The sequence below is a fragment of the Phragmites australis genome, chromosome 5 (genome assembly GCF_958298935.1).
Source record: "Phragmites australis chromosome 5, lpPhrAust1.1, whole genome shotgun sequence".
NCBI lineage: Eukaryota > Viridiplantae > Streptophyta > Magnoliopsida > Poales > Poaceae > Phragmites > Phragmites australis.
In genome coordinates, this window is record NC_084925.1 from 4,748,523 (window position 1) to 4,761,021 (window position 12,499).

The 12,499-nt window shown below is 46.5% G+C and overlaps 1 protein-coding gene across 1 annotated transcript; it reads right to left on the minus strand.

Moving 5' to 3' along the window:
• Positions 1-6,119: 6,119 nt before the first annotated feature.
• On the minus strand, positions 6,120-7,914 carry LOC133918530 (gallate 1-beta-glucosyltransferase 84A23-like). Its single transcript, XM_062362435.1, has one exon. It carries the CDS (start codon positions 7,702-7,704, stop codon positions 6,262-6,264), a length of 1,443 nt encoding a protein of 480 aa, XP_062218419.1. The 5' UTR covers positions 7,705-7,914; the 3' UTR covers positions 6,120-6,261.
• Between the last annotated feature and the right edge of the window lie 4,585 nt (positions 7,915-12,499).

Here is a 12,499-nt window from a genome sequence, read left to right on the forward strand (position 1 = left end):
TCCAAAGCACCTTTTAGATTCACCGCATCCGTTTCTAGGATAATTCTGTTCATGCCGAGATCGCTTGCAAAATGTAGAGCCTGCACACATGCTTTAGCTTCATATTGTACATCTGATTCTTTATGGCGCAACTGGAGCGACCACCGTAATAATCTTACTACTCAATGGTGGCGATAATTATGCTCTGTGTTCATCTTTTCAAGACCCTGTCCGTTCTCTGTTCTTTTCGCTGCTCAATGGTGCATATATCTAACCTTCATGATTAATAAAATATCTCTTTCGAAAGTAGATAACCCAGAACGGGGTGCGCTAGTGATCTTTTAACTTTAGTCAATCCGGATGCCTTAAGGCCGACTCCAGCGAGATCCGCAAAAACAGGCCACATCACTGTACCGACGTTTTTTCTTCTCTCGTCCCGCATCCATCTCTAGCAGGATCCGCATCGGCTGCTACAGAAGAGCTATAGGAATGTGGATAGAAGGAGCCGGTGGCAAACTTGGGAATAGAAAGAGCACCTGATAATACTGTTTATGGATATTGACTGTAGGTTTAAAAGGGAGCAAGAGAGTAAATAAGTTAGAAAATAGGATAATTGCTGGAGATAAAAAAATTAGAAAATACTATAATAATATTAAAAAATTGTACAATATTATTAAAGAATACGATAATAAAAGTGTCCAACTGGGCTGAACTAGCACGAGGCACATCATTTTTTATCTAGCCCAAGCACAGCATGCCCGATAGTGAATGGGCCGGCCCGACACAACCTATTTTTTATTTTTATTTTTGTAAGAATATATATAATTTATTTAGAGCTAACATCATATATGAACTAGCTAATTGTCATGCGTTACAACGGGAGTCGAAGTATTTTACAAAGCAACGTAATTAATTGGGTGAAGCATATGCAAAATAACATTCAAATTCGAAACCCAACAAGCTAACTGGTTAATTCAATCAAAACTTTTGATAAAATCTAAGAAACTAATCTTCTCTTTAAGTAAAGTTTCAATACACTTTCCTTTACTATAATTTCTGCAAGATAAATAAAAGGCAATGATACATATTGCAGCTACATTCAGCCCTAGAGTATCGATGTTCATATATATATTAAGAAACAGGTGAACTGGAGAACAAATGATAATTACTGAAGACACCTTAACACGTATAATTGATTGTCAAAGTGGCAATTTATTAAATAGCTATTGTGCGCCCGGCAGTGGCTGGATTGCATCCCTGCCACGAAACAAGAACGCACGGGAGGTCAGCCCGGCTTCGTCTAGATCTACGTGCGCATCCAAGATCTAGGAATGGGAGAGAGATCAGGAGGCGCTACAGACCTCATAGACCAGAGCAAGCTCTCACCGTGCGGTAGGTGGTGCCGTCATCGTCGACGACTCATCCGTCCGGCCTCGTGACACAGGGCCCTGAGCCCCTCGTTGTTGTCGCAGTGTTTGGGGAGCTTGCAGTTGCTGAGCACGCGAAGGCCGGTGAAGATCTTTGCGGCGATGGCTCGCCGCCGCTGCACACGCCGCTTGTTGCTCTACCGCTCCTTCCACCTCGGCATCCGCCCCACCCCTCCCGACGTCGAGCCACGGCAGTTGGGGGAGTGGCAGGGGCGTGACACCACTGCGGATCTAGAGGGCACGACGGGTGGCGTGGAGATCCGGTCTCTGGCGGCGACCGGCTTCGAGAGGCAGCGAGAGGGTGGGCGAAGACGTGGATGTGATCGGGATGCAGCAACTGGGCGGCGTGCAGGTGCGCGCGTCCAGGTGAGCGACGGCGTCCAGGCGAGTGATGGCGTACAGGTGAGGTCGGCCACGTCCAGGCGCGCGACGCATCCAGGAAAGCGACGGCGTACAGGCGCGCGACGGTGTCGCAACTCGGCGGCGTTCAGGCGAGCAACGGCATGTGACGGCCTCTCGGCTCGGTGGCGTCCAGGCACACGAGAGGGATTTGGTCTTCGGCGGCGTCCAGGCGCACGTTGGAAGGAAAAAAAATCGGACGTAGACAGATGGTTAGGCAGAAGGAAAAACGTGCGCCGTGGAAGGAAAAAAATCGGACGTAGGCCTATCGGCTGACGATATATAGATTAGAATTTTTTTAAGCAGGAGAGATTGTTGTACAATGATAGTGCACTTTATTTTCTAGCATAAGATCACATGTTTAATTCCAAATAACACCTATTTTTTAATTTTATCATGATAATAACAAGATCGTAAGCAAGTAAATCGTGTCTCAACTAAACTCGATACGGTCCATATGCCTAGTAAGTCTAAACGGATCATGCCTAATCAGATCTGGACCGTGCCGTGTCGGAATTGGCCACGTCTGGACGATAATGGGTATCAATTATCGTATCCGTTTCACGAAAACGACGATGAGCACTTGCGCAGTGCTGATTATGACGTGTGCCTGTCCTCTAAAACACGGCGATACATGACGAGAAGGACAAGGGCGACGACCGAGGAGGAAAGAGGAAACGACGACACGGAGATTAACGAACCACCCTGCGCGCCCACCGCCCAGCCTACCTACGTACTAGTAAGAGGTGATTAGTAAGACTAACGATAACCATCCTGCCAATGACCTTTCAGCATGTCCCATCGATCGAAAAAATAGAAGGGAAAAAGAAGTCCTTTCAGCACGTCTTTCATTTTCGTGTTCACGTGAGGACCTTAATTGAGGAAGGCTGTGCTAGAACACAAGGCCAAATCGGCAAATTCTAGCGAAGATGGAATACAAAGGCGTTTTGCTTGAAAGAAAAGAGACACGATGCCTTGTCCGTCATCCCTGACACGATGCCTTGGCCTTACCTTACGTGGGAGCGGTCGAGCCGGGCCGGCCGGAAGGATGGAAGATGTGGATCGGCGCCGGGCGCCGGCTGCAGCGGCCCTGCCGATCGATCGGGGATTGGCCATCGGCTACTACTGCATATGCAGGCATCATGAGTTCGCGGATCCATGCACAACTCAGCTCGTTTGTTTGGCATTCGCATGCCCACCGCTTTGGGTCCATCGATCCATTCACACACGACGAACGGAAGACACAAGCAAAGTTTTGTTCGTATGAAACGGTGAAAAAAATACGGTAACCCCAGGATTATTTACTGTCATCTTTACCACCACGATTACACGAGTAATCACCCACTGGCAAACTGTAATTAAGGCTCTATTTGTTTGCACTTAAGGTTATAATAAGCCAACTTATTTGTGCAAAGTGAAAACAAATAGTTAGATTTTTTTTCAGATTATTATAAACTGCAGTTTAGATTATAATAATCTTATAAGCTATGAAAAAGGTGCTTATTTCAGCTTATGGTTCCATCTTTTTTTAGAGTACTCATCGTTTTAGGTGTTTATTACCCGCAATTGCCACTCATAACACCGAACCTCCCGCCTTCTTCCTCGTTCTGTTCGCAGCGACTCGTGAGTTTCCCCCATCCCTGGCGGCGCCTCCCGTTCGGCCTCCCTGGCGACGCATACCTCTCGAAGGCGCCTCCCGTTCGGTCTCCCCAGCATCACAACTCTCTAGAAGGCGCCTCCCGTTCGGCCTCCCCAGCGGCGCCTCCCTCCTGAAGGCGCCTCCCGTTCGGTCTCCCCGGCGGCGCCTCCCCCTATCTCTCTCTCTCTCTCTCTCTCTTTGTTCGACCCCCGGGAAAGTCACGGTCAGCCAATCCGGTCCCCCCCCCCCTTCTCTCCCCAATTTCGACGAGTTAGCCGGTGGTCAGGGGAGGATGGAGCCAATCGACGTTGAAGATGCGGAGAAGACCCTCGCCCTAGCCCTTGCCTACCAGGATTCATTGGCCAAAGACACTATACCAGCGACGCACGGTGGCTCGTCTTTGCCGGGCACGGGCCGAATCCCGACGCGCGGGGGCTATGCCTGGCGCTGCAGCCCCGGCGCCCATGGACTCACCGGAGGTTTCCCCAGCATTGCTGCGGCGTGTGAGGCACGACGCGGCCGTACATCATGGCGCGGCTGTCGGTTTTTCGCTTGGAGCGCCGGCCGCCCAGGCCGTCGCGGATGGCTCCCCTGCTGCACGGCGAGGGAAACGTTCGTACAAGGCGCCGCGTCTATCTTCCGCGACTGGTGGCCACAATGCCGACGCGACCACGGTAGCGGACGCGGCAAGACGGACGCTGCTGCGCATGTGAACACCAGCAACAAGGTAATCTTGCCCTGTCTATATGCATGTGAAATTGTACAGATGGATTTGAGTTACATGGATTTGAGTTAGTTAATTTCAGCATCCATTGAGTACTGAGTTGATTCTATGGGTTATGATTGGAAATAATGGGTGCATGCAACACTGGTTGACCTTGTGTTGAATCTTCTGGATGAATGGCAGTCAAGCATATGACATAGCATGTCTCAAATCTGATATTGCAGCACACACGCACTGTCTCATGTTAACCATCATTTGGCTCATGGTCAATTCTGGTATTGCAGCACACACGCACTGTCTCAATTCTGGTATTGCAGCACACACACATTGTAAGCTTGTATGAATTCAGTTATATGGATTTGATCCTGGTAGGACTTGGTATGCTGATTTTGCAAGATGTTAAGGATGGCCATGAATTCAGTTAGATGCTCAGATGGTCATGAATTCAGTTAGATGATTTGATCCTGGTAGGAACTTGGTATTCTGATTTAATCTTGGTAGGACTTGGTCATGGATTTGATCCTAGTAGGACTTGGTATGCTGATTTTGCAAGCTGTTAAGGATGGCCATGAATTCAGTTAGATGTTCAGATTGTATGAATTCAGTTAGATGATTTGATCCTGGTAGGAACTTGATGTTCTGATTTGATCCTGGTAGGACTTGGTCATGGATTTGATATGTATGCTGATTTTGACAGCTTTAACACATGTATGGAAGCATCTGGTTCTTTTATATTTAAATTGCCTATTTATGTTCCTCTTTGTCTATTTTGTTAATTGGAGTATAATAACTTACAAATTGAATCTGTCACCTATGATTATAACATCAAGTTACTTCTATGTCTGTGTTATACCGAATAGAAAGAGAATTTTGACAAAGCAGATTGGTCATCCTCAAACATTAGGACTTTTTGTGAAATTTTTATTAAAGAAATACGGGCTGGGAATAGACCTATTGGGCTCATGACTAATAGGGGCTACCAGAACATTGCTGTTAAGTACTTGCAAAGGACAGGGTTGTGTCAATCTAGAACACAATTGAAGAACCGATGGGATTTACTCAAAGGCTTGTATAGCTTTTGGCTAGGCCTTCTCAAAGATACCGGCCTTGTATGGGATGAAGCTAAATGAACTGTTTATGCAAGCGATGATTATTGGAAAAAAGTCACTAAGGTAACAATTATGTGATAGAACATATGTAATACATAAATATGTGCATTGTATGTATTGTTCATACTAAAGGTTCCTTACGTTTTTTTCAGGGACATTCAGAATGGAAGAAGCTGCAGCATGGTCCATCGAAGTGTGAAGAACTGATGAAAGAAATGTTCGACATTGTTGCTATTGATGGTTCTTCTTCTACAATACCTGGTGAGGATGATGGAGGTGTGGTTGGAGAAGGGGTTGGTGACATACATGCAGGACATGGATCATTAGAGACCATTTCAAAGGGTACAAATCCATTGAAGCGCGGTGTAAGTAGCACTGTTAATAGCCCACAAAAGGTAGCAAAGAACCCCATGATTAAGGTAATAAAGGGCATTCATGCTACTTTGGAGAACAATTGTGCTATTACAAACAAGGTGATGCAAGGTGAATTTAGGTATAAGTCAGTTGAGAGGTGAAGAGGGAGGCATGAATGCCTTTCGTGATAATACTGCTAATGCTCTATTTGCTAGGAGAGAGTAACTTGTTTACAAGAGCATATTTGTAAAGATAAATTTTAACGGATGCATGAATAATTTATCTTTTGATATTTATACACACATATTAACTTGTTTCCACTCCAATATGCTATTATGTGAGATATTGGAAAATTAATTTTATATCTTACAAATATTCTGCTAATCCAATTGAATATTTACTATATCACAAAAGAAAAAATAAGTCACTTAAAATAGTTGAGAGCATTGCAGACTTTAGACATTAAAAAATAATAATCTAGACTCCAATAATCCAAATTACCAAACAGCTTATTTACCTATAGCTTATCATAATTCAGCTTATTATAATCCACCATCTATAAATTATTTATTATAATTTTAAACTAAAATAAATAGGATCTAAGATGTGTTTAAGTAGCCGGCTAGCTGTTTACGAGTGTGACTCAACCTTCGATGCTTGTCCTCCGCACGCTCGCCGCGCCACCTCGTCCACGAACGCCTGGACGTGCGCGTCCGACGATCCGCCGGGCGCCACGGCGGCCTGCGACGCCGCGCTCCACGCTCTGGCGTTGGCGAGCATGGCGTCGGCGTCGGGGCCGGCGACGGCGGCGTCCACGGCCTCGAGCACGGCCTCCCGCCGCAGCGGCGCGCGGAGGCGGACGCCCATCCGGAGCTCCTCGACCAGGAATTTGGCGTCCGTGCACTGGTCGCCCCAATGCGGAAAGGCTACAACGGGCACGCCGGAGGCGATGGTCTCGAGCGTCGAGTTCCACCCGCAGTGCGTGAGGAAGCAGGCTGTGGACCGGTGCTCCAGCACGCGGTCCTGGGGGCTCCACGGCACCACCATGCCTCGGCCGGCGACGGAGTCCAGGAACCCGTCCGGGAGCAGCGGGCGGGTGTCCGACCGCACCACCCACAGGAAGGGACGACCGGTTGACGCGAGGCCGTGCGCCATCTCGGCGACATCGTCCGCGGACAGCACCACGACGCTGCCCACCGACGCGTACACGACGGAGCGCTGCGCCTGCGCGTCCAGCCACCCCACGCAGTCGTCCGCCGCCTTGATCAGGTCGCCGCGCACCGCTCCGTCGTCCTCGGGCCCCTCGATCTCGATCAACGGGCCCACGGGGATTAGCTCCGGCGGGCGCGGCGTGACGCCCGGGAGCGCGGCGACCACGTCGCGCTCCAGCTCGGTGAAGGAGTTCACGAACACCCAGGACGCCTTGTCGATGGTGCGGAATTGGCTGATGATCGTGTCGGCGAGCAGTTTGAACGGGTTAGACGGGAGCAGGAACGACGGCACATCGGCGACGGACAGGGCCGGGAGGCCCGGGAGCGTGAACCGCGCGTCGAGGTCGTTTTCGGGCGGGAACTCCACGAGGCCGTGCACGTGGTGGTAGTAGAGCGAGAACACCAGGCACGACTGCACCCACAGCACCGCCGAGGGGATGCCGGCGTCGGCCGCGACGTCGATCGCCCAGGGCATGAACGGATTCACCACGACGCACGCCACGGGCAAGCCCGCATCCGCTTGGCGCCTGAGCAGCTCCGCGAACGCCGCCGGCCCGGTCGTCTCCAGGTGGCGCATGAGGTCGTCGAGCTCGTTCCCGTGGAAACTGTCCTCCAAGAACTCGAACCGGACGCGGCCCCGCCCCACCGGCACGCCGTCGCCGCCAGCCGACACCCCCGCGGCGGCGACGAGCTTGTCCCCGGCGTCGCAGGTGGAGGAGAACGTGACGAGGAGGCCCTTGGCCGCGATGCGCTTGGCGAGGCGGAGCATGGGGTTGACGTGGCCTTGCCCCGGGAAACAAATCAATAGCAGGTGGGGCGGGGCGCTCGCCGGCGCCGCGGTGGGCGCGGCCTCCTCGCCCATGGACGCGTTCTGAAGCCTGAGCTCGCGCGAGGAGCTTGTTTTCGCCGGCCTTTTTCTGAGCTGGCGGCAAAGTGCAGCAGTGCAATCGCTGCACTGCTTCTTAATGACTCGAGCTCTGCTGGGTCTTGTCAATGTATAGCTAGCTCTCTGCTGCTCTTGTGCATCTTATGAGAGAAATGGTTTCGGTGATGACGTCGGACGTGACCACACACACAGACCGGCGAACGTGTGCGAATTTAGGAGGGATCAAGTTGGCCTCTCCGTTTATGCTTTTCTTCGGTACGGTGGCAGAAATGCTATAGACAGATCAGTGTGTCGTCGAACTTGTGCTGCAGAATCTACTCCAGCACCAGGTTACATCGGTTTCTATACGGCTTTGGCCGCAGCTTTGACACCACATTTGGCATATGCCCAAGAAACATATGGTTAAAAATGGTATGCAACCAACTGTTAGGAATATTGCTACGTTGCTTAGAGAGAGAAAGCACACTTGTAAATGCGAGGAAGTACTCACCTATTGGATTAGTCTTTTGAAGAGACGGACAAAATCACTATAGTAGAAAAGATCATTATTTTTGGTTTCAAACAGGTATCACTATTAGTTTGAGAACCGTTAGTGATTAGTCGACATCTTAAATCCAATTTATTTGGAACCGAAAGAAATCATTTTTTACAGTTGACGAATCCCCACAGTTTTTTGAAGTCGAACTCGCAAATATAGTAAATTACATACACGCGGAGTTGTGAGAGTCGAACCAGCAACCTCACCCTTCGTGTAAAGCTTCCTTAATATCTCACTGTACAATTTTAATTGATGTCTATGGATAGTAATTTATTGTTTTGATTTTTCCTGGCCAAATTCTTGAATAATTATTAAGCATTTAGATGGTTTTAAATGAAAATATTATCAACAACAAAATTATAGATCTCGTTGAGAGCAATAGTTTTCATATAAAATTTATCTCCATCTGACTCTGTATAAAAAAATTATGAATTTTTTAAGATAGAATATCATTAATTCATAAACCAGCAGTGATACCCCTCCACTGTTACTACAGCTAGTAGAATAATCTATTTTCACTGTCGGCTCTTTTTTTTTTTGGCTAAAATCCAAAATTAGACAACATATGTGACCATATTTGTTAAAATAGACAATATATCATCGTATTTATAATTTTAGCATTCGTATTCGGCACCTCATTACCAAAAACCGACTTTTGGTACACTGTACACCAAAATATCACAGGCCCGGCCATATTCGGCACATGAGATGCCAAATACACTTAATTTTTAGCATATGAGGTGTCAAATATAGGCAACAATGCTATATTCGGTACCTCGTGTGTCGAATATGGCTGGACCTGTGTTTTCTCGGTGTACAGTGTATTGAAAGTGCCGAATACAAATACTAAAATTATAAATACAATAATATATTAACTATTTTGGTAAATACAGTCACATATGTTATCTAATTTTGGATTTTAGATGCTCTTTTGTAGATGAACTTTTAGTATCGATACTGAATAAGAACTGTTAGTGATACAGGAGCAAAAAGCATGTTTCTATGATTGTGAATATCACTTTGTTGTTGCTACTTTAGCTAGGCTTGCTCGTTTAACGCAGTTTCTAGAATCCAGAACAAGGGGATGCAAACTTAGGTAGCATTCAGGGACGGCTCCACCGTGGGTCAATTTGCGAGCATAAAAGAGATAAAAAGAGGAGCAGAAAAAAAAGAAGAGAAAGAAGAGGGAAATTCTTCTATTTGGTGACACCGGATCCGCCGCTGGTAGCATTGGTGGGACAACGACAGCTCCTGCCTTTTCGCCGAGCTTCTACTTTGCTCGTTTCCGCCCAGGCTTAAGCATATCCAAACATACACTTCACAAGAAATTATAGCATCATGAAACATACGATTAGTAGGACCCAGAGTAGTGTCATGCATGATCCAGCCAAACGAGACACGTCGTACCACTTGGACTAGGCATATATGCACGGCCGCTCACCTTGTAAATAACAAGGGCTCTTTTTGCGGCTGTGGATGTAGCCATCGATGGATCAACGCATCGTCGCAGGTCCGGCCGCGTGGGTCCATCTCGTGGTGAGCCCAGCAGTGACGCAGAGCGGTTTGGCCGTAAGCCCGGCGGAGGCTTCCGTGCGCGAGCCATCTGCTCCGGCCGCCACGACGGCCACGACTACGAGCTTCGTTTGCTTCTCGAACGCACAGCACAACATTGCTCGTCGCGCCTAAGTAATCTCAACGCGTTGTTATTAGCTTTGGTCAATGGCGACTTCTGGATCGATCGATATATCCTAGCTAGTAGGATATTCGGCTGGTTAGGGTCCAGGATCGCGACGGTGAATTTTGTTTGCTGCCTCAGGAAATCTTATTAGATATTTCATCGAAAGATTTCTACGAGACTGATACGTGTCGTTCTTTTCTAACCTAACAGTGATACATGTAACTGAGAGAAAAAAGAGTATATATAGCATACATAAAAAAGGACTTTTCTATAAGATCAGATCTCATAAATTTTTTCTCTGAGTCCAGCCGGAATTCTGGGGGCCTAGCATTTGGAAGGAGAAAACAATGCTTGCCTGCCTGCTGCTTCTGTCGTAGTATGTGCATTAGCATGACGGCAATGTCCTAGAACAATTTGTTATTTGGCTGTATGTATTTGTAATGTGCTGATTGAATTGTTCATAAATTGATACGGTCAGGTCAGTTCAGCTGCCATGTGGCCAAGAAACTGTAAGATCCATACGTGGATATGTATGTGCTCACAGCGAAGACTAGGAGCGTGCATACGTACGTTGAAGTAATACCGATGACATGTTGGAAGACAAGCAGATGATAAGAAATGTCGTGGAAGGGATCACGACGTTAGTTCTTTCTAAGATCGTCTGGCTCGCGTGTGTCAATATACAAGAACCACGATTCTACATCAACACCTTGGGAGAGAACTTTTTTTTAGATGGAAAGCAATATCCATGGCCACTGACGAGAACAAATCAATCAGCGGGGCCAGGATTAGGCCGGATAATAAAACCTCCCGGCCCGAGACTAGCACCAACGCTAGCTAACTTATACGCTACGCTGTTAGGAGGCCGAGGGCATCACATCACACAAACATCAATGAAGTCCGTAAGCATTAAAAACTTGATATGTCTGAATAGAACACCAATAGGCGGAGATTCAAAATTTGAGGATGATAGAGACGTCTTCAGATTGCATGCATATGTCTCGATCTCCACTCTCCCCATTCCGGTATCAGCAGTGTAACATATAACCCAGTAAATAATAAGTATTTAATTAGGTAATTAATGATAACTGTATTATTTTAATTAACATGTGTTTTGAAGGATATTAAAAATTTATTTCATAATAATGAGTGAGTTTCTAAATTTCTAAGTGATATAATAGACGATTAAAGGATATATGTATTAAGATTATGATCATCTATAACTAAGTATCCAAAATAGATGAGGTATACTTAAAATAGTTTAGGTCTTTTTTAAGTCTTTTGACCATACTATAAAGGGAGGCTAATGGTTGTAGTTTGATCTAGTTAAGTCTAGATAAGATTGGATGCACACTTATAAATTTATAGCACTAGAAAGCTAAACAAAACTAATGGTTAAGATGTCGAGAAGTTAGAACTCAAGAGTATTTGAATTGGACGAGCTCAGAATTTTTTGAGTACATCGATCGGATGGTTCAGTGATGCCAGAGATGAACACGTCGGAGTATTTATTGGATCAAGATAAAAAGATCGTAAGTACACCAGATGGTTCGATGATCTAAGACTCATTAACATCGTTGTATTTTTGTGTGGTGATGTAGCAAAAAAAATTTGAAGTTCGCGCCGGATGTTCCAGCGTGTAACGAAGACTACGCTAGAGCATTTATTGCACAGATGATTTCAGCGAGGTGTTTGAAGATTATGCATGCCGGATGGTTCGGCATGTATATCAGAGTATACACTAGAATATTTCTTACAGAGAAGAATTTACAAGTCTGGATTTTGTGGTTTTACATGCCGGATGATCCCGTGTGTGCCCGTAGGCTTTACCGAAGCGTTTAACAGGCCTAACGGCTAATTGACAGCTGGAAGTTGGGAGTGGTTGAAAAGTATACACGCAGATGTTTCGATGTGTGTAAGTTAATGCACGCCAGACCATCCGACGTTCACAGAAAAATAGAGTAGTTGGGCAATAGTTAGATTTGGACTCGTTGCCTATAAATACCCCTCTCACTCGGTCTCACTTTAATCTCTTGCAACTCAAAGGAGCTTATACATTGTGTGTGCCATCAAGAAGCAAGCGAGAGCACTGAAGTAATTTGTAAAGTTCCTAATTGGAAGATTAAGGATATCATTAGTGCTTTGAGAGTAGCAAGTGTGCATCTAGTTATAGTTTAGGCTTGATCTGGGTCAAGTGAAGCTATTGACTTGTTACTCTTGGTGGTTGGCAACATCTAGCTGGTCTTAGGTTATTGGAGTTGTCTCAATGAGCTCTTGGAGGTTTGTGGGGGCCCCGGGAAGTGCGATACACTTGATTTGATGTTTGCCAATCTGGAGATGGAGAAGTGATAATCATGAGTGAGCACTTGAGTCTTGGTGACTCAAGGAGGAGCGATATTCTTGTTGGATACTCCAACGAGTACTAGGGGGAGTGTCAACTCCTCGATACATTAGAAAAAAATCGGTGTCCTCTTTCTACTTTCTCGTATTTACTTTGAACATTTACATTCTTACAAGCTTTTAATTTTGCAATTTGCTTAGTGTCTTTGCTTGTT

What these genes read in the sequence shown, in the direction of transcription:
- LOC133918530 (XM_062362435.1), bottom strand. Translation starts at nt 7,704, where the DNA reads ATGGGCGAGGAGGCCGCGCCCACCGCGGCGCCGGCGAGCGCCCCGCCC.